This window comes from Salvia hispanica, chromosome 6, assembly GCF_023119035.1.
Source record: "Salvia hispanica cultivar TCC Black 2014 chromosome 6, UniMelb_Shisp_WGS_1.0, whole genome shotgun sequence".
Lineage (NCBI taxonomy): Eukaryota > Viridiplantae > Streptophyta > Magnoliopsida > Lamiales > Lamiaceae > Salvia > Salvia hispanica.
In genome coordinates, this window is record NC_062970.1 from 20,220,084 (window position 1) to 20,244,880 (window position 24,797).

The 24,797-nt window shown below is 43.9% G+C and overlaps 1 protein-coding gene, 1 long non-coding RNA gene and 1 pseudogene across 5 annotated transcripts; 1 reads left to right on the forward strand and 2 right to left on the reverse strand.

Annotated features, from left to right (window-relative positions):
• Window positions 1-5,984: 5,984 nt before the first annotated feature.
• Window positions 5,985-6,450, reverse strand: LOC125196304. The gene is made up of 2 exons (XR_007171851.1): window positions 6,309-6,450; window positions 5,985-6,211 (listed from the first exon to the last, which is right to left on the reverse strand). It is a non-coding gene; the product is annotated as an uncharacterized LOC125196304 (long non-coding RNA).
• Window positions 6,429-9,940, forward strand: LOC125196303. Of its 4 annotated transcripts, none has more exons than XM_048094759.1 (3): window positions 6,429-6,650; window positions 8,802-8,891; window positions 9,667-9,940. In XM_048094759.1, exons 1-3 carry the CDS (start codon window positions 6,429-6,431, stop codon window positions 9,841-9,843), a joined length of 489 nt encoding a protein of 162 aa, XP_047950716.1. In that variant the 3' UTR covers window positions 9,844-9,940. The 4 variants fall into 4 exon arrangements, 2 of the variants coding, with proteins under 2 accessions (XP_047950716.1, XP_047950717.1); XR_007171850.1 differs by lacking the exon at window positions 8,802-8,891 and adding an exon at window positions 8,241-8,304 and having other exon boundaries at window positions 6,534-6,650; XR_007171849.1 differs by lacking the exon at window positions 9,667-9,940 and adding an exon at window positions 8,241-8,304 and having other exon boundaries at window positions 6,534-6,650; window positions 8,802-9,043.
• Window positions 9,941-18,607: 8,667 nt separating this feature from the next.
• On the reverse strand, window positions 18,608-23,131 carry LOC125194886 (annotated as a pseudogene).
• Between the last annotated feature and the right edge of the window lie 1,666 nt (window positions 23,132-24,797).

Here is a 24,797-nt window from a genome sequence, read left to right on the forward strand (position 1 = left end):
TATCTTCGCAATCTTGGGATGCAATGATAGGGAACGGATGAGTTGCATTACTCACCAACTAATCGAGGCGGCCGACTTTTGGTGGGATTCTAGAACGAAGACCCTGACGCGAGACCAAATAGAAGCAATGACGTGGGAAGATTTCAAGACTGAATTGTACAACAAGTATGTTCCAAAGAGTTACCGGAAAGCGAAGGCATCCGAGTTCCACAATATGACTCAAGGACGCATGACTATGACCGAATACGATCGAGCGCTCAATAGCATGACCCAATACGCCCCTGATCAAGTTGACACTGACGAGAAGCTGTCCGACAAGTTCCGCGAGGGACTAAGGTCCGAGATAAGGATGTCGTTGGCTAGTCGAGGGAGACTCACCTACGCGAAAGCTTTGGCACTCGCATTGGATATTGAAGCAGCGATGCCTCAAGAGAGAGCCAAGGAGAACTCTACACCGTCCCTGCCCCCATCACATCACTCCCGGGAGAAGAGGAAGTGGGAGGACGCTAGGAATTCCTACGACGGAAAACGGCACCAGTCGAATCAGCATCGACCCCAGCACGGAGGAGGGCAACATACGTCTAGCCAGAGAGGAGATTATCGACCCAGGGCACCGCAGTGCAATGTGTGCTCTAAATACCATTTCGGAGAATGCCGATATCAGAACCTCGTCAAGTGCTACACCTGCGGAGGAAACGGCCACTACTCTAGGGAGTGTGCAAATAACAAGGTAGGATCGGGATCGAGGCAGAATGATCAAGGATCCCGTCAGCAATCGAGGGCGCCGCAAGGTGAACCACGAGGAAATCGCGACCCATCGTCGCGGCAGCAACAACCTCACCGCCCTAGACTTCCTCCACAAGCTAGAGCGTTCGCGCTGGAACAAAAGAAGCCGAAGAAAGAGCAAGATGATCGTGAGAAAGGAAACTTGACAGGTATGGGTAAAATTCTCGATACCCCCGTTGTTGTGTTATTTGACACGAGTGCATCGCATTCATTTATATATGAGCTGTGTGTGCACACTTTGGGCTTGCCTTCTAGCGAATCTGAACATAGAATGATGGTGTCCTCACTAGTAGGAGGAAAGATAGAAATATCTCGAATATGCTCGAACATAGAAATTGTTATGGGAGAACTTAGGTTAGTCGCTCACGACTTGCGAGTTATGGCGATGAGAGATACCGACGTAATCCTAGGAATGGACTGGTTGGCCGCGAATTTCGCGACGATTCGTTGTAAGGAGAGGCAAATATCCCTACAAGCTCCGGGAAAAGAACCTATCGTGTATCATGGAATCTCGAGGAACCGGCGAACCGCGATAATCTCTGCACTGCAAGCTACCGCGATGATGAGAGAGGGGCGGCCTGCCTATCCCGTCTTTCTTCACGGCAATGAGAATGATGAAAGAAGAGTAGAAGACGTCGTTGTTGTGCGGGAATTTCCAGATGTTTTTCCCGAAGTATTACCTGGACCGCCGCCAGATCGACAATTGGAGTTCACCATCGATCTCGAGCCGGGAGCTGCACCCGTATCTAAGGCACCATATCGAATGGCACCTAAGGAGTTGGAGGAACTCAAGATACAACTCCAAGAGCCGATGGACCTAGGTTTTGTTAGGCCTAGTGTCTCGCCATGGGGCGCACCGGTACTATTCGTAAAGAAGAAGGATGGATCGATGAGGATGTGCATCGACTATAGGGAGCTAAACAAGTTGACTCTTAAGAACAAGTATCCACCGCCGAGAATAGATGACTTGTTCGATCAGCTTCGAGGAGCCGGAGTCTTTTCAAAGATGGACTTGAGGTCCGGATATCACCAGCTACGAGTACGAAGGGAGGACATACCGAAGACCGCATTTCGCACAAGATATGGACACTACGAGTTTGTTGTGATGCCGTTCGGCCTAACGAATGCCCCAGCGGTATTCATGGATTTGATGAATCGAATATTCCATCCGTACTTGGATAAATTCGTCCTAGTATTTATCGATAACGTTTTAGTCTACTCGAGGAACGAGAAGGAGCACGAGGAGCATCTACGAATCGCTTTGGAGACCTTGAGAAACGAGAAGCTATACGCCAAATTCAGCAAGTGTGAATTTTGGCTGAAAGAAGTAAACTTTCTTGGACATATTATGTCGGCGGAAGGAATTACAGTGGACCCCGCCAAAGTTGAAGTTGTGCAACAATGGAAGTCACCATCAACCCCAAACGAGATTCGGAGTTCCCTAGGCTTGGCAAGATACTACCGAAGGTTTATAGAAGGATTCTCTAAGATAGCGAGACCAATGACGCAACAACTTAAGAAGGGAGTCAAGGTGAATTGGACCCCAGAGTGTGAAGCAAGCTTTCAACTCTTGAAGGAGAAGTTGACCACCGCGCCAGTGTTAGCAGTGCCTGAGTCTGGAGTGAACTATGTAGTCTACACCGATGCTTCGAAGGTTGGACTAGGATGCGTGTTGATGCAAAACAACAAGGTGATCGCCTACGCGTCACGACAGTTGAGACCACACGAGTTGAATTATCCAACGCACGATTTGGAGTTAGCAGCAGTGGTACATGCCCTAAAGATTTGGAGACATCATCTCTACGGAGTTCGATGTGAAATCTTTACGGACCACAAGAGCTTGAATTACTTCTTCGAGCAGAAGGACTTAAAATCATGCGATAACGAAGGTGGCTCGAACTAGTGAAGGACTACGATTGTGGTATCAATTACCACCCCGGCAAAGAAAATGGGGTGGCAGATGCTTTGAGCCGAAAAGACCATTCGCAACTAGCTATCCTAACAGAAGAGGAAAGTTTGATACGAGAGTTTAGTAAATGGCAATTGGAAGTGATAAAGGCACCTGAAACGGTGGAAGGACGAATCGCCACCTTAGTGGTGGAGCCAGATTTGAAAACAAGAATCGTTGCAGCGCAACGAATAGATGCGAAACTTGAAGAGATTCGAGTGGAAGTGAGAAATGGAAAGTCGGGAAATTATAGTGAGGAGTCCAATAATGCCCTCATGTTTGAAGGAAGACTATGCGTGCCCGACAACGAGGAACTCAAGAACGAGATCATGAGTGAAGCTCATGAAACTCCATATACTGCTCACCCTGGAAGTACAAAGATGTACCAAGACTTGAAGAAGTCATTTTGGTGGAATGGCATGAAGAGGGATATCGCGACATTTGTGGAGCGTTGCTTAGCCAGCCAACAGGTGAAGGCTTTACACCAACGACCGTATGGAAAATTACAACCGTTGGAAATACCAGAGTCGAAGTGGGAGCACATCACCATGGATTTCATGACGGCCTTGCCGAAAACCCTCAAAGGAAACACCGCCATTTGGGTGATTGTAGATCGACTCACCAAATGTGCGCACTTCATACCGATTCCGATAACTCATGGATCGGACAGGCTAGCTCGAATCTACATAAGAGAAATCGTGCGATTGCATGGAGTCCCAGTGACGATTACGTCTGATCGTGACCCGAAGCTCACATCAAAATTTTGGATTAGTCTACAGCGCGAGCTTGGAACACGATTGAACTTTAGCACGGCGTTTCACCCGCAGTCCGATGGGCAATCCGAGAGGACGATACAAACTCTCGAGGATATGATGAGAGCCGTAGTGCTCGACCGAGGCGGAAGTTGGGAGACCGCACTACCGTTGATCGAATTCGCTTACAACAACAGTTTTCAAGCAACGATTAACATGGCGCCGTATGAAGCCTTATACGGAAGGAAGTGTAGATCACCGCTCTACTGGGATGAAGTTGGCGAACGAAGGGTACTTGGACGCGACGCAGTCGAGGAGATGATTGAAATTGTTCCACAAATCCGTGTGAGAATGAAGGAAGCCCAAGACAGACAAAAGTCTTACGCTGACGTCCGACGGACCGACTTACGATTTCAAGTCGGTGATAAAGTTTTTCTCAAGGTGTCCCCGTCGAAATGGATAACGTGTTTTGGTGTCAAAGGAAAGTTAAAACCGCGTTTTATCGGTCCTTATGAAATTCTCGAAGGAGTAGGACCCGTAGCCTATCGATTAGCGCTGCCGCCAAACCTTGGTAACGTGCACAACGTCTTCCATGCGTCACAGTTGCGGAAGTACGTGTTCGACCCGAAACACGTGATTCACTATGAGGAAGTTTCTTTGAATCCGGATTTGAGTTACGAGGAACGACCTCAGATGATTTTGGACCGTAAAGTTCAAATCTTGAGGAACAAATCTATTGCTAGTGTGAAAGTACTTTGGAGAAACCACGAGTACGAGGAAGCCACGTGGGAGCTTGAGGATAAGATGATGGAAATGTACCCGGAACTCTTTCCATGAAGGTACCAAATTTCGGGATGAAATTTCTTTTAAGAGTGGTAGGATGTAACGCCCCGCTTTTTCGAACCCTAATTTTTGTGACGTGGAAATTTTTGCATTAAATGCTTTTAATGCTATGACATATGTGAATTAAATGATGAGTGATTTATTGCAATATTCGTTGTGACCTAATTGCGATTTGGAATTGAGATTGAGTTGAATGGTCAACTTGTTGAAAATGTGACGTGGCTATTGAATAGTCAATATTGTGGAAAATATGACGTGGTCGTGGAGTGGTCAAAGTCGTTGGAAAATGTGAAGTGGAGGTGAAATTCGAAAATGTGGATATTTTAATGTGGGGACAAATAATAATTGTGGTGAAATATTATCCTAAGGGATGAGTGAGAATTTAATAGGAGCATTATTTAAGTATGTGGAATTTTCGACCCCTCCTATTTATTGGAAAGAAATCCTATTTTTCTTGGATTTAAATTATTGCTTGGGATAATTATCCAAATTAAATCCAAAGTCCAAATATTCCTATTTATGCTATGAAGAATTCGAAACCCCTTTTATTCCATGAAATTTTTGAAATCTCCTAAATATGGGAGAAGGGATTATTTTTATTATATTATTTGATCCCTTGTTTATTCTCTTCCATATATAAATTCAAATATCCTAGCATATCTTGTCAAATCTAAGAAGATCTTACCATATCCTAATTTAAATAGGATTTTAATTAAATCCCTTTGGAAAGGGGATTACTACACGCCTACTACCATATTTTGGGGAGATTATTATTATTTTCTTGCTCCGTGATATGCTCCGTGAAATATTCAAATTAAATCTAAGGCTAATTAAATAGCCAAAATTTCAAAATTCCCTATTATTCCTCTTCAAATTTTCGGCCTCTTCAACAAACAAATCTAATCCAAATCTTTTATTATTTAATTGATGGAGTATATCTTAACCTCTATAAATAGGAGAGAAATCCTAAAACCTAGCACTACAGAAAAATCGCCCCCCCTCTACTTCACGTCGTGCTCTCCCCTCTCCCACTCTCTCAAACTTTTCTTCTACTTTCTCCATTAATTCTTCATCTTTTGGAGAAGAATTGAATCTGCAATTCAAGATTTTGTTGAAGAATCGAGATTCTACTTGTTTTCTACCGATTGTTCTTGTGAAAAAGGTACTTTTATTTTGATCTTCTCTTCTTCTACCGATCAATCGGTGTTCTTGAGTCCACATGCATTTAGATCGAGTGAAGGGGGAAATTAATCGGTGAAATTTGGATGCATGTGATAAGTGTGTGTGTGTGTGCATGCCTCGGTAGGCGTGCACATGTGTTGTGTGTGTGTGTGCGTGTGTTGTGTGTGGAAACACTCATGCGTGACACGATTTGATGATAAATCTGGAGTTGTTGTGCGAATAAAACCGATATGATAATCGTACTTTGATTTTGATTGGAATATTGAAAATAATCGATGGGAAAGGGAAACGTGAGAACATGCATGATTTTGATCCATGATTGAGACCTATTTGAAATACATGAAATAAAGGTGATAGTTCGCGTTCCCGGTGTGATAATAAGAAGAAGTGTAACATCCCGAGTTTTCGTGCGCTAGTTTTAGAGTATAAAAAAAAATTGACGAAAGGACGATTGGAATTAAAGTGCAAGGAAATTTAAGTTTGTAAATTAAAATTATTGGAAGGAGGAAAAGAGAATAAATTAGTACAAAGTACAATACATGCTATACGAATTGGATACATGGAGCTACAAGTGAGATTTCTTTCAAAGATACATTTCTACAATACAAGATCTTCTACTCTATCCTTTTCTCTTCCCCATCCTTCTCGAATTTGGCATCTCATAAGACTCCAAAATTTACAGCCAATAACACCAAGGATCCTGCAGTAATTTAGCACCAAAGGGATTATTAGAAATAGGCTTCACAAAGACTCAAGGTTGGAGACTTCTCCAAAATAGCAAGTGTGACCCAACTTACACCAAAATGGCATACAATTGGATAAGCACAAGGGAGAGATGAGATGGCAGGCCCAAAAATAGGAGCCTTTGCCCTCAAGACTTGCTCAATTAGGTAAAGAAACATGATGCCAAGAAAGAGATGGAGCTGACAGCCAAATATGGGAGTCTTTGTCCCCAAGTTTCCAACACAAGAGGCCTATATAAGCAGCCCCATCCCCATTCCCCTCCCCTCTCCTTTAGACACCACAAATTCACTCAAAATCAAAGAGTGCAGCAAGGAAACGAGAAGAGCAAGAAGGCAAGGAGAGGCAGCGACGAAGCGGGGAAAACAGCCGCGAACCGAGAGGATTCACCGAGTGAGGTAATCCCCTCGATACCATTCTGGGCATCACGTAAGAACGCCACGAAATTTCCAGAACGTAGAATCATAGGCAGCATGCTCACGTAGGACATGGAATCATAGGATTTACCACAAGACTTAGCATAATTTTCTGCCAAGAATCACAACATAAAGCTTCTTCCACAAACCCAATACATGGACTCAATAATCAAACTCTCATCAAAGCTTGAACATCACCAATAGTCAAGAATCAATTTTACATAGCTATTGTCCCAAAGAATCTAATTACTTAACAGAACAAGAAAAGGGGAAGGGGCAGAGGGGACTTAGCTTTGGAGTGAGGAGTATCTGGTAGAGCTACCGAGGCGACGAGCAAGTGTCGACGGAGTCCGGAAACTCCCACGGAGCAGCTGCAGGCCGCGGTTGAGAGAGGGAGAAGGAGGCGATGCCGGTGCTGGACGGAGGGTGCGAGACGGAGGAGGCCGGCGTGAGCTTCTGGTGAGCATCGTGGCTGCCTCATGAAGGAGGCAGCGGCGAACGACGTGTGACGGCAACGGAGAAAGGAGTAACCGTCGACGGGACTCTAAAATTTCGTCAAGGCGGGGCGCGATTCCCGCCGGAGGAGGAGAAGAGGGAGGCGACGCCTCTACTCCCCGCTAACGCGGCGGTTGTGCGATCTCAGGAGAAAGAGGGAGAGCTCGACAGAGAGGGTCCGACGAAGAGAGAGAACTTGAAGGAGAGGGAAAGCTCGCCGGAGGAGAGAACGGCGGTGGCGAATTCGCCGGAGGCGGCGACGAGCTGAGGAGAGGAACCGTCGCTTCTTCTCTGTTCTTCTAATTTAGGGATTTGAAAGTTGAATTGGGGATTTTCTAATTTTGAGTTGTTGTAGAAGAGAGAAAGAGACCGATAGATGAAGGAGTATAATTTGGGCCTTCTAATAATTTAATTAGATTTGGGCCTAGAGGCTATAATGTTGGGCTCTAGTAATTAATTAAAGGAGTGGTTGTTTTTAATTAAGAGTTGGGCCCAAGTATTATTTAAGGAGTGGGTTATGGTTCTGGGCCAGTTAAATAACAAGGAATGGGCTGCCTAATTTAATTAGTTGCGCTTAGAGATGAATTAATTAAGAGGGCCGATTAATTGTGAGGAAAAATACACCAATTACATGTCTAAATAGTTTGAGTCGAGAATTATTTATGAGAAGTTGGAATTTATTTAAGAATTTAGTTGGAGCTCAATTAATTAATTCCCGAATAATTTAGTAAGTTCCCAAAGATGGAAAGTGATGAAGATGGAGATGCGAAGGGCCGACCGGCGTCGCCCCGCGACGCCATGGGCAGCCTTAAGAAAATTCAAAGAAAAGATTAAGAAAGGATTTTCCAAGAATCCATATTAAATGCTCAAGTAATTATTTTAAAGATAATGGAACTTCTCCGAATTTAGTTTAAGTGGACAAATAAATCCTACAACTTAATGAAGCCCGAGAAAGGACTAGAGATTCTATGAGACAAGACTAAGGATATAGGTGCTATGCCATAGGGTACATGCATTCTTTCTAAGGAGAAATAGTTCAAGTACTAATTAGCGTGCTACGCTATTTATTTTTCAAAGGAAAAATTGCTCAAGGGAAAGTGAGGTCAAACCGAATAATTGAATTGACGAATAAGCATACCAGGTGGGCTTTCTTTATCCAGCACACTAGTGTGGATATAAATCAAATACTTGCGAAATTATGAAAAATCATCTTTTCTCAAAATGGAGCTATGATTCTTTTCAAATTGTTTTCATGCCATAAATGTTTTGTTTTTTCTATGAATGTCATGGAATGGATTGTATCATTGGATTGTCATGGAATGATGGGTGACCGTTGGAGCGACACTTGACTGGAATGAATGATGAATGATGAATGATGAATGATGAATGATGAACGATGAACGATGAATGATGAACGATGAATGATGAATGATGAATGATAAGTTAGGATTTATGAAAGAACCTAGTCTGCAGTTGAACTTTTAGCTCACAAAAGAACTTAGTAAGCTCGGGCCTTTTAAGAAAAAACCATGTGTGTTACTGTGATGGCTTGAAAACTATATAATGTATGTTTTGTTTTCGGCACGTGTCCACTTAGTACTCCTGTACTCTGCCCTGCATGTATTTATAAATGTGCAGGTTGAACGTCAAAAGGATGGAGTGATGATCGGAGTCGATGTTATCAAGTTGATCTCTCACGATTCGTGTGTTCATACACGAAGCCGTTTAGTAAGGACTTATTCCGCTGCTCTTTTGTGAAGTGAGAATTGTAGAATCTCACTATCAACTCTGATTTATTTGAAGAGATGTCTATTCTGTTTTCAAGACCATGTAATGAAATACTTGGCTTCTATGATATCAATTGACTTGGCCTTGTGAAATTCTCAAGTTCTAGCCCTTTTCTTTCCCCGCTTCTTAAATCCCTCTTATTAGTCGCGGTTTACCCGTTTTCGCTATCCTTAGCAAAATGTGGTCGTGACAAGAAGTGCGTTTTTGAACTCGAAGGAAATCGAGGTGGGCTTTATTCTAAACTCTCTCTTATGTTGCAAATATATGAAAGTGGAGCAATAAGGGTGGATTAAACTGTTATGCCATGCCTACGATTATTTTGGATATTGTGTGTGCCTGATGCCTAGATTGTGAGTACGCTCCATTAGGCTATAGGGCTATAAAACCGAATTCGGGTTTGAGTAGGGGCGCAAACCCTATCAGGCTAGTGTACACTGGAGATCGGGAGCCGTCCTTGCTAGTCGGCCGGTCTCGTGGGCGAAAGTGTGGCCACACTTCGTCGCACCATATGAAATGTTAATTGATGAGAAAATGGGATGTATTGTTTGACTGGCCAGTCCATGATATATTTTGTGATACTCGATGCTTATCTTTAGATAAATGCAAAACCTCGAGTTCACTATGGTAAGGGTGGCATAACTATAAAATGTTTTGGCATGAGTTCACTGAGTATGCTCAAAATACTCAGCCCTGCATGTGTTTTCCCTATGTGCAGGTTGAGCGGCGATGGGCGGTCGGTGGTGTTGAGACAGTTGAATCGAATAAGATGGATGGTTGGGATTTTGAGTGTAGTCGTGTCCTCGTACATGGCTTCGCTTCTCTTGGAATGCTTCCGCTGAATATTTTGAAACTTATTACCTTTGGTTGTTTTAAACTTATTTCTTCGAATTAGAATATGGTGAATTATTGCGTTTTGTTGGAGCTACAATAAACCTTTGACCTTTGAGCTTCGCCTATGTTAGCTATTAAATCTTGTTTCCGTATTTAAAGTCGTTGACTTATTGCCTTGATATTTCATTAAACGCTTGGTCAAATCTCTTTAAATGAAACCTTACTCTATTTCTCTTGTTGCCTTAAGTTTGCCTAGTTAACAGTCGTCGTATTTATTATACCCTAGAAATGCCGGGCTGTTACAAGGCTAATTTCATGCATCGGTTATGTGATGAAAAATCACCATTTACTGGGTCTAACACATTGTTTAGGCCAGGTGTGTGAAGGAAATTCGCCAGGTCCAGGAAGAATTGAAGGAAGTGGACTAGCGAAGGAAAGAGGCGAAAAGTGATCAGAATCAAGGAAGAAAATGGCTAGACGAAGGGAATCCGAAGCTGGGGGCAAAGAAGACTATACACACAAAAGAGCCCCTGCTGGACCCACTTTCACGCCTATATAAGGAGGAGCATGCAACACACATGTTATACACGATATAGCTCTCAGCTCACACACACACACACACTTGGGAAATGAGAATTTTGGGGTAGAATAGTGGTCTCATCTTCGGGAAATTTGTGCAACACCGTCCTCAAGGAGGGCGAAGATACAATCATTTACTTTTCAGCACTTACGTTTCGCTTTCTGTCGAACTTCGCCATTTCGAAGTCGATTTGTTCGTTTGCTACTTGCTGTTTATCTATGAATTTTATTTCATGTTATGAAGGTGTTGATTCTGTGTTGATTTATGTTGATTCTATGTTTTGAGGAGTTTTGTTTCGGAGGTTGATCATTATTCTCTGTGTTGGATGTTTTGCGTTCTTGATCTGGGAAATATGAGTTGATATGTGGTTGTTGTTGTTGTTGATCTGTGGAGAATCGGCGAATCTGTAGTTATGGAGTTGATTTTGATCAGAGTTTGTCTCGGATGCTTGGATCCGGAGTGGATTTAGCATCCGAAGTGTGGATCTAAACAGGGGAACTGAATTGTGCATGGATTTTGAATTTCTGCTTTCGTTTTTGCTTTACTTCATCTAGGAGATAGAGATCTGAGTTTTTGTTGGGTTTCTCGGTGTTTTTCTGACGTCCGATTTGTTGGTCGCCGTTGAGTTGTTAGCATTGTTCTGTTTTCATCATGTTTTAGTTAAATTTCGATTGTGCTTGCGTTTGTAGGTAGTTAGGCTTAGAATTGGTTATTTTGCAGCTTTTGGTCGTACACTTCTATTTTCGGGAAAATGGTCCCCACTGCATGCATCGAGTATGTCTAGCTAGATTAGGTAGTGACATTACTAGATCTAGGAAGTTGGTTTGAAGATAGTGATGATATAATGCCAATCTTTGTTACGTGGTTGTTTTCATATTCTTAGATCTAGAGATAGTTATATTTCTTTTCCTTTGTCTAGTATAAGTTCCTCAACCCAAATTTGCGTGGCAGCAGCCATACCACCCAAAAACCCTTTAAATGCATGATTTCGCATCTGTCCTCGTGGGATCGATCCCTACTTCCCTATACTAATTCTAGTATACGCGGGTTGAGGGTTTTGAAGTGATATACTATGTGTCCAACGACCGAGATCTTTCAGCGTTCCGCGAGTTCCTAGACCTTGTGATCTAGTGGATTTTCTGGACCCAGGAAGCTTGATATTCCATTTTGTACACGCAGCAAAAAATTATCTATCAAATGGCGCCGTTGCCGGGGATGGATTGTGTTTCTTTCAATCGTGTTTAGATGGATTTTGGTGTATATAGTTTAATTTCTTTCTGTTTCGTTGTTGTTGTTTCCAGTTTATAAACGCGGGCTCCCATTTCGGAAGTTGGGCTAGTTCATCTGGGTCAGGAAACGCCCGATACAAGTGGCAGGTCAAGGAGTCTACGTCCACTGTCACCACCAGATCCGGGTTGAGTACGGTAGATCCATTCCCATTCGAATCAGAAAGTGAGAATGAGTGGAACTCGTCGGGAGAAGAGGACCCAAAGTCGTCTACAGAGACAGAGGATTCCGAAACCGAGGAAGAGGAAGGTGAATATGGCGAACGTGGCAGATCCAGATCCAGATATTGGCTCGCTGACTGCGCATCTAGACGGTGAGCCAGCCCAAGCCATTGTTACCAACCAGAGGCAGAGATCCATCGACACGACATTAAGACCAACGTGCTAGGGGTCTTACCAACGTTCTCTGGACGAAGGAACGAATGCCCGTATGAGTTCTTGAACTAATTCGGAAAACTGTGTGGCATTCAGAAAAGGCCTAACGATACGACTGAGGAGGATTATCGCTTGAGAGCAATTCCGTTTGCTTTGAAGGGGGAAGCCAACACATGGCTATTGAGGTTACCTCCGAACTCGATCTGAACCTGGAGGGATTTCAAGTTAGAATTTCTGGATTATTTTTTCCCTTCAAGCAAGACGAACGCTCTGAAGAAGGAAATCCAGGAGTGCAAGCAAGAGTATGATGAGTCTCTGAGCTCATACTGGTCCCGGTTCAAGGGACTGTTGGATGCTTGTCCGAACCACAGGATGATCGACGCAGAGACTTACTATCTGTTTTACGAAGGTGCAAACCCTGAATCAAAAGATTTGATGAATTCCTCGAGCAGGGGAAATTTTACCAAGAATAAAGCAATTGAAGACAGAGAAACCTTGAGGAGATTGATCGAGGCGAAGAAGGCCTATGATAACCCTCGGAGCATTATGAGAAGGGGATCGGCCAATGTAGTGACAGAGCAAGATGATAAGAAAGTGGAGGCCAGGATAGAAAAGTTGGAGAAAGCACTTTTAAATGCAATTGAGAAGTACAACCCTCATGCCCCACAAGAAAATGAGAAGTCCCCTGGTCCAGAGGAAAGACAACTTCAACCTTATTACGGTCAACCCTGTGAAGGAGAGTACCAAGCCCAGGCGAATTCGATGGGGAGCTGGAATCCGGATGGAAGTTGAAATCAGGGAAGGCAAAAGGAGGCCCCATGGAGAGCTCACCCTAATTTTAGATGGACTGACAATGATCCAAGTCAACCGCCTCCACTGCAGATCACAAATTATGAACACCCTCCTGAGAGGCAGTCCAATTGGTCAGGAAGGAATCAGGAGGGGCAGCAGCAATTGGGATACAGGACTCAGGATCATACCAATTGGGGAAGAAGAAATCAGAACAATCCAGGGCCCTATGTGCCACCACACCAGAGGAATAACCAAGGAAATTACCAGAATTCCCAACCTAACCATCAAGGGAATCAAGGATCTAGCAACCAGTATAATAACCACCAAGGGAATCAAGGGAATTATTGGCAGAACCAAGGTCAAGGGTCGAATTTGAATCAATTCAACTCCAAACCACAAAGGAGTTTGGATGACATGGTCCACAACCTAGTGAATTCGCAGCAGTTCATACAGAATAACCTGCATTCCAACAATGACGTGGTGCACAAGCTGCAAGACGCCCAGTTGGAACACAAAGCAGCCATGGACAAGATGGCAAAGCAGCTGTCTCAGATTGCGGTTTCTTTGAATGAGATGCGGGGAAATGAAGGAAAACTTCCTGCCACAGTCAAGCCACCTGACCGAGCAAACAATAGTCAGATCACCTTGAGATCCGGTCGGGGTTATGAAGGACCGACGCTGGAGATCGATAAAGACACACCCGCACAGGCAAGTAAGGGGAAGGAGAGCCAAGTGTCTCACAAGGACAGCTCTAGACCCAGAGAAATTCATATTTAGGATGACATCCAGAAGGGAGATTTGGAGAGATCTTTACCTCGAGCAGCTGATCCATTTTTCCTAGATCCAGAGCCTGAGTTAGAAAGTAAGGAAGTGAGTAGGGAAACTGGCGAAACCCCAGCTGGGAGTTCCACAAATGCGGTGAAGTGAGCGAAGCCGTTTCCATACCGAGGGGAAGCCAAGAAAAAGAAGGATGATACAGAGGACCTCATGGAAATTTTTAGCAAGCTGGAAATCAACCTGCCTTTCTTGCAAGCCTGAAGATGCCTACCTTTAACAAGTTCATCAAGGAATTCATAGCTGGGAAGACAAAGCCGGCGAAAAGATTGTGATCGGGGAGAATGTATCTACTGTGATACAAAAGAGAATGATGCCTTCAAAATGCACAGACCCAGGTATGTTCACACTACCCATTTCTCTAGGGGACATTAGAGTCGAGCATGTCATGTGTGATCTAGAGGAATCTATAAATGTTTTACCACTTTCAATCTACAAGAAACTGACAGGAGTTAGGATGGTCGATACCAAGGTGGTAATCCAGTTAGCGGATAGGACTTGCATCTGTCCTGAAGGTGTGTTAGAAAATGTCATAGTCAAGGTGCATGATTTTCTATATCCTGCTGATTTCTATGTTATCAAAATGAATGATAATGAGTCTGCTGAGTCTAGTGGCGTGCTCTTAGGGAGACCGTTCTTGCGTACCGCTAAGACCATTATCGTCGTCTTTGATGGAACGATTTGTCTGGACTATAATGGGGAAAAATATACATTTAGCATAGATAAGGGAATGAAAAGGCCATTAGATGTTGAAAATTTGTATGCTATAGATGTTATTAACCCCTTGGTCCAAGAATATCTTGAGACTGAATTGATACAGGAACAAATTGACAACTCGGAGTTGAGCCATTTAATCGATCGAGAAGTTGTAGGATGGTGTGCAGCAATGAACACAATGGAATTGACAGATGAGGAACTAGCAGAAGCCATCATGGAGTTTTGCAAAAATCCCAAGTCGATAGATCAAGGGGATCAGCCCATGTGGCCAGTTTGGAAAATTCTCCAGGGTCTGGAAAGGAGACATTACCTGATGTTGCAAAAAAAAATCCCTTGCCCCAGGAGATGACTGACACCAAGAAGGAACTGAAGACACTTCCATCAGGTCTCAAGTATGCTTACTTGGAAGAGAATGAGACATTCCCAGTGATAGTCAACAGTAACTTGACCGAGGAGCAGAAGAAGGAACTATTGGAAGTAATCAAGCAAAACAAGAAAGCAATAGGATGGACCCTCTCCGATTTAGTAGGAATCAGCCCTGATCTCTGCATGCACCACATCCGGTTGGAGGAGGGTGTGAAGGCTCATCCAGACGCACAACGGAAGCTGAATCCGAATATGCGGGAGGAAGTTCTGAAGGAGGTGTTGAAATTGCTCTCTCTAGGGATCATCTACTCCATCCCGGATAGTGAGTGGGTCAGTCCTGTCCATATGGTGCCCAAAAAGTCAGGAATACAGGTTGTAAAAATGGAAAAGAACGAATTGGTGCCCACTAGGCTGGTGACTGGGTGGAGGATGTGCATCGACTATAGGAAGCTGAATGAAGCCACGAAGAAGGATCACTTTCCTCTACCATTCATTGACCAGATGTTAGAAATTTTAGCTAGGAAACAGTATTTTTGTTTCCTTCATGGATACAACGGTTATTTCCAGATCTACGTAGACCCAGAGGATCAGGGGAAGACCACATTCACGTGCCCTTTCGGTACGTATGCATACCGCAAAATGCCGTTTGGGTTGTGTAACGCACCAGGAACGTTCCAGCGGTGTATGATGAGTATCTTTTCGGATTTGCTTGAGGTATGCATTGAGATATTCATGGATGATTATACCGTATATGGGAATTCATTCGACACTTGTTTGGCCAGCCTTGAATGCCACCTGGTCCTGAATTTCGAAAAATGCCACTTCATGGTGACTGAAGGTATTGTCCTGGGTCACGTGGTCTCTGAAAGAGGGATACACGTAAACAAGGAAAAGGTGGATGTGATATCGAAGTTACCTTACCCCACAAACCAAAAAGAAGTTAGAGGCTTCCTGGGTCACGCGAGATTTTATAGGAGGTTTATTAGGGATTTCGTGAAAATCGCGCAACCGCTCACCCATCTGTTGCACAACGATGTGGAATTCGTCTTTGACGAAGGATGCAGCAGGCTTTTCAATTGCTTAAGGAAAAACTCGTGTCAGCACCAATAATCAAGGCGCCAGACTGGAATCACCCTTTTGAGATAATGTGCGATGCCAGTGACTTTGCTGTAGGAGCTGTCCTAGGTCAAAAGATAGATGGGAAAAAGTTATGTGATCTTCTATGCATCCAAAACTCTAAATCAAGCTCAGAAGAACTATGATACCACGGAGAAGGAAATGTTGGTTGTCGTGTACTCATTCGAGAAGTTCCGACCCTATCTGCTTGGGTCGAGGGTTATTGTTTTCACAGATCACGCAGCGATAAAGTACATACTGGCTAAGAAGGAGTCTAAGCCAAGGTTAATCCGTTGGGTGTTGCTTTTGCAAGAGTTTGATTGGGAAGTGAGAGACAAGAAAGAAACAGAGAATAGAGTAGCCGATCACTTAAACAGAATTTTTCAAGGGGAAACGGAAGAGGCCATACCCGATGCTTTTCCTGAAGAGCATTTGTATTATCTAGGGGAATTCCCTAGACCGATCAGTTGGAATGCAGTTTTGGCGTTAACCGGTCTTGGAGAATCCGACAAGGGGAAGCGAACACTAAACGCAGAACCATTGGTCACGGGAGAGGTGCCAAGTTCAGAAGAAATTTCCCGGGCCCAGAAGATGAAAATAAAAAGTGAGGCCAAATATTACTTCTGGGATGAGCCTTACTTATGGAAGATGTGTTCAGATCAAGTGATCAGATGTTGCATTCCCGAATGGGAACAAAGAGATATGCTGAATCATTGCCACACCTTGGCGTGTGGAGGTCACATTGGACCAAGAAAAACAGCGAGGAAAGTATTGGATAGTGGGTTCTACTGGCCGACGTTTAATAAGGATGCCTTCGAGTTTTGTCAGTGTTGCGAAAGGTGCCAACAGACTAGGGGAATTTCAAGGAGGGACGAGATGCCCCAGGTCCCGGTGATTGTCTGCAAAATCTTCGACGTATGGGGGATGGACTTCATGGGACCGTTTCCATCATCCTATGGGAACACATATATATTGGTCGCAGTGGACTATGTGTCTAAATGGATAGAAGCCAAGGCTACCACGACATGTGAATCGAAGGAGGTAGCAAAGTTTCTGAAGTCCAATATCTTCAACAGATACGGAGTTCCTCGAGCCATCGTCTCGGACCAGGGAACACATTTTTGTAATCGCACCATCGAGGCTCTGATGAGGAAATATGGTGTGCACCATAGGGTATCTACCCCCTACCACCCTCAGTCTAACGGCCAAGCAGAAATTTCTAATCGAGAGATTAAGGCAATACTGGAAAAGACAGTTAATCCCTCGAGGAAAGACTGGAGTAAGAAGCTCGGTGATGCATTATGGGCCTACTGAACTGCTTTCAAGACTCCTATCGGAATGTCGCCTTATAGGCTGGTGTTTGGCAAAATGTGCCACCTGCCCGTGGGTATAGAGCACAAGGCGTACTGGGCAGTCAAGGAGATGAGTATGAAGCCTTCGGCTTGTGAAGAGGAAAGGAAGTTACAGTTACAAGAGCTGGAGGAACTAAGGCTGGAGTCTTATGAGTCTGCTATGTGGTATAAGGAAAGGACAAAGTTATGGCATGACAAGAATCTCCGAGTCAAGGAACTCCATGTGGGATAGAAGGTGCTCCTTTTCCAATCCCGGCTCAAGCTTATGCCAGGAAAGTTGAAGTCTAAGTGGATCGGTCCATATACCATTGTCGGCCTCCGCGCGAATGGAGCTGTAGAGATCCAGGGAAGTGCCTCTAACTCTATCCCTTTTCTTGTTAATGGTCATAGAGTAAAGGTCTATAGGGATAATTCTGAGTTGTGTGTAGTGGAGGAAGTGCCACTACGTGCACTCCCTATTATCACCTAGTCAAACAAGGAAGTGTTCTCGATGAATTCCTGGGCCAGGTAAATTGGTTTACATTTTTAATATATACACTGAACCAGGGGATCTCGGGAATACTCAAAAGGAATGTGTAAATAGTTTAATTGCGTTGTGAAAATAAGTAAAAATCAAAAAAAAATAGAAAATCTAAATCTTCCAAAAATATTTTCGAAGCACCAGACTCCGTAGGGAAATTGTTTGTCTTGTATTTTATCCTCGACCTAGGAGTCTGGCGTTTCATTTTTTTTATATAAGTGTAAAGTCGTGGTCAGGGAATTAGCTAGGGGAAGGAAGTCTAGAGAAGGAATTTTAGGGGAGGTGATGTGGATCCATGTATTTTGTGATCCATTTCCCAAGGATTTACCCAATTGTGATGCTTGATCTAGGTATTTTTGTGAGAATTGGTTTTCTATTTTATCAATAGTGGCAACCCAACAAGAATTTAGGAAACTAAGATGATTAAAACAAGAAGTAACATTGGATAGAGTGGAAAATTGAGATACATAGTCATTGATGAGGTAAGCTAAGACACTTACAACATACTAACATGCATCCATGGCTAGATCTTCAAGGAAACCACAAACCTTGAAGCATACCTCTACTTGATCCATACTTCACTAAGAATTGATGAACCAAGCAACCTAAATCTAGGAATTGGATAGGAAACCCTCTTCAAGAGGAACAAATCTCTCAAGCATATAATTCAGCAAAAACCTAAGGAAAAGAAATGACATCAAGAGGTATTTATACTATGGGTCCAAAAATAGAAAGTTGGCCCACAAAATCTAAAAATGGCAGAATCGCCCGGTCGGGCGTTTTTCATAGGCCAAAACGCCCGGACCGGGCGTTTTCACTGTTCCCGGGCGAATTTCCACACTGAGCCGGGCGCGCGAAACGCCCGGCCGGGCGTCCTCCTCTACGCCTTAATCAAATCGCCCGGTCGGGTGATTTTCACATGTGAAAACGCCCGACCCGGGCGTTTCCTCTGGAAACTGCGGTCGGACCTCGTTCTTCAGCACGATCCTCAACTTTGGCTCATCCGTCCTCCTAGGCTCCTCCCGCGTGGACTTTTGAATGAAAGTTGCGAGTCCATCCCGAAGCCGCCTCGTCATGGGTCCGCCACGTGAGGTCGTATCATCCTCCCCTTCTTGGAAAGGATTTGTCCTCAAATCTTAGCTCCCTACAAAGTCAAACGGACTCAGATCAGTGACGTTGGACGTGCAACTAATATTATACTCACCGGGCAAGTCGATCACGTAGGCATTGTCGTTGACGCGTTCCAACACGAGAAAAGGCCCATCTCCTCTAGGGGCTAGCTTGCCCTTGGTCTTGTCGGGGAAACGTATCTTCCTAAGATGTACCCACACCCAATCACCGGGTTCAAAAACCACCTTCTTGCGTCCCTTGTTCACGTGGCGCGCTACTTGCTCTCCCTTCTCTCGGATCCTCTCTTGCACTTGAGTATGCATCTCCTTCACGAACTTAGCCTTTTCCTCTCCCCCTACATCAAGCATAATTGACAAAGGCAAATCCTCCGCGGACAAATCCAACGGGGTGAGGGGGTTAAATCCATAGACAACTTCAAAAGGAGACAATTTAGTAGTGGAATGAAAAGTCCTATTGTATGCAAATTCGGCAATAGGTAGACACTCCTCCCAAGACATATTATTCTCAAATACTAGAGCACGAAGGAGGGCTCCTAAGGACCTATTCACTACTTCCGTTTGTCCATCCGTTTGGGGATGAGCGGTAGTAGAAAAAAGAAGCTTGGTTCCAAGACTTCCCCAAAGGGTCTTCCAAAAGAAACTCAAGAATTTGACATCTCTATCACTCACAATTGTTTTTGGAATCCCATGCAATTTGACCACCTCCTTAAAAAACAAGTTTGCAATGAATTTAACATCATTTGTCTTCCTACATGGAATGAAATGAGCCATCTTGGAGAACCTATCTACCACTACCAAAATGCTATCATTCTTCCGAGAAGACATGGGTAGGCCTAGCACGAAATCCATGGAAATGTCCACCCAAGGTTGTGTAGGTATAGGTAAAGGAGTATAAAGCCCAAAGTTACTAGACTTAGACTTGGCTTGCCTACACTCTATGCATTGACCACAAAATTTCTCAACATGTTTCTTCATACAAGGCCAAGAGAAATGTTCACTCAAAATGTCAAAAGTTTTTGACACCCCAAAGTGCCCCATCAAGCCTCCCAAATGAGATTCCTTAATCAACAAGTCACGAAGAGAGCAATTAGGAATGCAAAGCTTATTCTCTTTATACAAGTAACCATCCATCCTATAATATTTATCAAAAGATCCTTTTTCACATGCTTCAAAAATAGTGGCAAATTCGTGATCATGCCTATATAAGTCCTTAATGAACTCAAAGCCAACACACTTGGAAGCACACACAACAAGCACTTGTTTTCTCACATGCATCACATGATTATCAATCAAGACATCATCACTTGAAAGAGCATGAGGCTTCCTAGAAAGGGCATCGGCAACAACATTTTCCTTCCCCTTTTTATATTTGATCACATAAGGAAAAGTTTCTAGAAAAGCACTCCACTTAGCATGTCTTTTATCAAGTTTATGTTGTCCCCCTAGGAACTTAATGGATTCATGGTCGGTGTGAATTACAAACTCCCTATGCATGAGGTAATGTTGTCAATTCTCTAAACACCTCACTATAGCATACAACTCCTTGTCATATGTGGGGTAGTTTAATTGGGCTTGGCCAAGCTTTTCGGAGAAATAGGCTATGGGTTTCCCCTCTTGCATGAGCACTCCTCCTACCCCCACTCCACTAGCATCACACTCTAGCTCAAAAGTCTTGTCAAAATTGGGAAGGGCTAACAAAGGAGCATGAGTAAGGTCATTTTTTAAGGTGTTAAAAGCTCTTTCTTGCTCCTCTCCCCACTTAAACTCTACATTCTTTTTCACAAGGTGATTAAGGGGAGATGCCTTAGTAGAAAAATCCCTCACAAACCTCCTATAGAAGCTTGCAAGACCATGGAAAGATCGAACTTCACTCACACTCTTGGGTGTAGGCCACTCCCTAATCGCCTTCACTTTCTCCTCATCTACTTTCACACCATCCCTCCCCACAACAAATCCAAGAAAAACAACCTCATCAACACAAAAAGTGCATTTGGATAACTTGGCATATAAGGCATGCATTCTCAACACTTCAAGCACATCCCTAAGATGATTAGCATGCTCTTCTACACTCTTACTATAAATCAAGATATCATCAAAATACACCACCACAAATTTTCCAATGAAAGGACGAAGCACATGATTCATCAAACGCATGAAAGTGGAAGGAGCATTAGTCAATCCAAAAGGCATAACAAGCCATTCATATAAGCCAAATTTGGTTTTAAAAGCGGTTTTCCATTCATCCCCTTCTTTCATGCGAATTTGGTGGTACCCACTTGCTAAATCAATTTTGGAGAAACAATGAGAGCCACATAGATCCTCAAGCATATCATCTAACCTAGGTATAGGGTGTTTATACTTAATGGTGATCTTATTGATGGCTCTACAATCCACGCACATTCTCCAAGTTCCATCCTTCTTAGGTACCAAAATAACGGGTACGGCACAAGGTGAGAGAGATTCTCGAATCAAATCTTTGGCAAGGATTCCCTCGACTTTCCTTTGAAGTTCTTGAGTCTCCTTTGGGTTTGCTTTGTATGCCGCCCGGTTGGGAAGAGAGGATCCCGGTACAAAATCGATTTGGTGCTCAATCCCTCTCACGGGTGGGAGCTTGTTTGGAAGCTCGTCCGGGAAGACATCCTTGAAACCTTGCAAAACACTTTCAATCAACAAAGGACAAGGATTAGTGTTAGTATTTAAACATAAATCATTCCGGACCATGAGGAGGATGGTTGATCGGCTTTTTAGTGCCCACCCAAGGTCGGGAGCCCTAGCTAACAAGCAACCTTTTCCCTCCCTTGCTTGTGGTTTTTCTTGCTTGGGTACTTTATTTTTGCTCTCACCACCCCCTCTCTCACTTGGCTTTTTTAACTCCTCTTCTTCTCCACTAGAATATGACATTCGTGGCTCTACACTCGCCTCCTTGTCTTCTACCACCACGTCTTCCTCATCCTCACTATGCACGCTACCATCTTGCCCAATAACCATGACTCTTTGGTTGGGGCACTCACGAGCATAGTGACCATAGCCCTTACACTTGAAGCATTGTACCTTGCTACTCTCCGTTGAGGAAGGGCTCTTGGTAACTTGTGGACTTGAGCTTGGAGATCCCTTGTATGGTGCTTTGCCTTGAGTAATAGGTGAGCTCTCCATCTTCTTGGAAGGGGTACTCCACTTGTTTCCTCCCATCCCGGTTTGACTAGAAGCCACTCTTGCCTTGCTAAGAGCCACCTCTTTACCTTGCCTCTCAAAAGTCTCGGCAAAACTTAGTACTTCCCCCAATGTGATTCCCCTCAAAGCCTCAATTTGGACTTTATGCTTCAAGGACGTGTTGAGACCATGGATGAAGCGGTCTTGAGTGGTTTCCTCCGATTCATTTACTCCAATCTTGTTCATCAAAGCAAGAAGTTCATAGTAGTAATCCATCACACTCATGGATCCTTGCCTTAGGTCTTGAAGCTCCCCACGAAGCTTGAGATAATAGGACCTCGGTACAAAGGACTCCTTCATGATTCGGCACAACTCATCCCATGATCGCACCTCTCCCATCCTAGCTATCCTCCTCTTTCTCAACACGTCATTCCACCAAGTGTTAGCATTACCCCTAAATTCGGCCAAAGCAATCTTCACCTTATCTCCCTCGGAATAGTTGTGGAGGGAAAAGATTTTCTCCACTTGAGATTCCCACTCCAAGTAGGCTTCGGGATCGAACTTTCCATGGAATTCGGGAAGGTTGTGTTTCAAGGTCTTGGACGGATCATCAAACCTTGGTCGGGGCTCCTCCTCATAATACCTATCCCTCCTAAATCTATCCCCATAAGGCTCCATCCCTCCATATTGATTTCCTCCTCCATAGCGACCATACCCCCCATTTCCTCCTCCCCCTCGCCTATTGACTCCATTTCCCCCCCCAAACCTTCCATTCTCCAAATTGTTAACCCTATCCCGAACATTCCCTCCTTGCCACCCCTCATACTCCTCCTCTTCAACATTTTCCTCCGGAACCTCATTAGGCACAAAATTGCCCATAGGAGTGGGAGGCCTCGTCCCCTGCTCTCCCTTCCAAGTGTTGAACTCCTCAAATAAAGTGTTTTGGGCGGCAAGCATGCGGGCTTCGGATTCTTTTGATTGAGCAATGGATTCTTTTGCTCGCACATCCATTTGGATCATCATCTCTTGTTTGAATTCCTTCATCATGCGGGCCATCATGCTCACAAGGTCCCCATCGGGTATAGGGTGAGTCATGCTTGTTTCCTCCCCTTCCGCACTTGTCCCCGCCATTTTGTTGGACCGGGTGCGAGGAGGCATAGAGTAAGTACCTACAAATCAAACAAACACTAGGAACTAGTCCTAGAGGTTAGTAATAAAAGAAAGTAGAATTTAAGAAGATGAACTCAACCTTGATGTCCCAAACCCCCCTCAAATCACTCCCCAATAACTCTCGACAAAGGCTTAGAATATTGTGAGAAAGGTGGATTCACTCACACTCACAACTCCAATTCCAAGATTTAAGTGCTTGAGGTGGATCAATCAAGGTATACTCCTTGGTCAACAAAATCAAGAAGACAAAGCCATAAACACATATTAGCAAGATGCAAGTCAAAGAAAAACAAACAAGGGGTGACACTTTTGCTGAAATTTGGCTGATCTTTATGATTTTTTTTGGTATTGATTCCCACGCCCAATTTGGATGAATTTTGGTGGATAGATTCCCAAACAAGTCTAGATCAAGGGAAAAATGGCCATATATAGTCAGATTTGATGATTGGATATGTTTTGTATGGTTTTCCCCAACTATGCCAAAACAGGGCAATGATGTTAATCTCCACGGTTAACTAGGCAAACGAAGGAATTTTTTGATGAAATTTTGCAGGTACGTAGGTCACATAGCATATATCATACACACCAAATTTCAGCTTAATCTAAGCACAATTGATCAATCCGATCAACCCAACAAAACAGAGCAAAAACAAAGGACAAAAGGAAAAATAACCCAACCCAAAGCAACAATAGATCAAACACCTAGTGGGTACTAGGCTCTAGATACCAAATGATATGGATCCATGTATTTTGTGATCCATTTCCCAAGGATTTACCCAATTGTGATGCTTGATCTAGGTATTTTTGTGAGAATTGGATTTCTATTTTATCAATAAAGGCAACCCAACAAGAATTTAGGAAACTAAGATGATTAAAACAAGAAGTAACATTGGATAGAGTGGAAAATTGAGATACATAGTCATTGATGAGGTAAGCTAAGACACTTACAACATACTAACATGCATCCATGGCTAGATCTTCAAGGAAACCACAAACCTTGAAGCATACCTCTACTTGATCCATACTTCACTAAGAATTGATGAACCAAGCAACCTAAATCTAGGAATTGGATAGAAAACCCTCTTAAAGAGGAACAAATCTCTCAAGCATATAATTCAGCAAAAACCTAAGGAAAAGAAATGACATCAAGAGGTATTTATACTATGGGTCCAAAAATAGAAAGTTGGCCCACAAAATCTAAAAACGGCAGAATCGCCCGGTCGGGCGTTTTTCATAGGCGAAAATGCCCGGACCGGGCGTTTTCACTGTTCCCGGGCGAATTCCCACAGTGAGCCGGGCGCGCGAAACGCCCGGCCGGGCGTCCTCCTCTACGCCTTAATCAAATCGCCCGGTCGGGCGATTTTCACATGTGAAAACGCCCGACCCGGGCGTTTCCTCTGGAAACTCCGGTCGGCCCTCGTTCTTCAGCACGATCCTCAACTTTGGCTCATCCGTCCTCCTAGGCTCCTCCCGCGTGGACTTTTGAATGAAAGTTGCGAGTCCATCCCGTCGTGGGTCCGCCACGTGAGGTCGTAGGAGGGATGGAGAAAATTTGAATTTCAAATTGTCCGATATTTATGGGAGGTGTACGGTTGCTTACATCACGCCTGCAACCGCACCATCCTTT

Excerpts from the sequence above, each read along its gene's own strand:
- LOC125196303 (XM_048094759.1), top strand. The coding sequence starts at position 6,429 with ATGGAGCTGACAGCCAAATATGGGAGTCTTTGTCCCCAAGTTTCCAAC. Across the intron at positions 6,651-8,801 it reads GAGAGGATTCACCGAGTGAG|GTTGAACGTCAAAAGGATGG; the intron begins GTAATCCCCTCG and ends ATAAATGTGCAG. Across the intron at positions 8,892-9,666 it reads TTCATACACGAAGCCGTTTA|GTTGAGCGGCGATGGGCGGT; the intron begins GTAAGGACTTAT and ends CCCTATGTGCAG.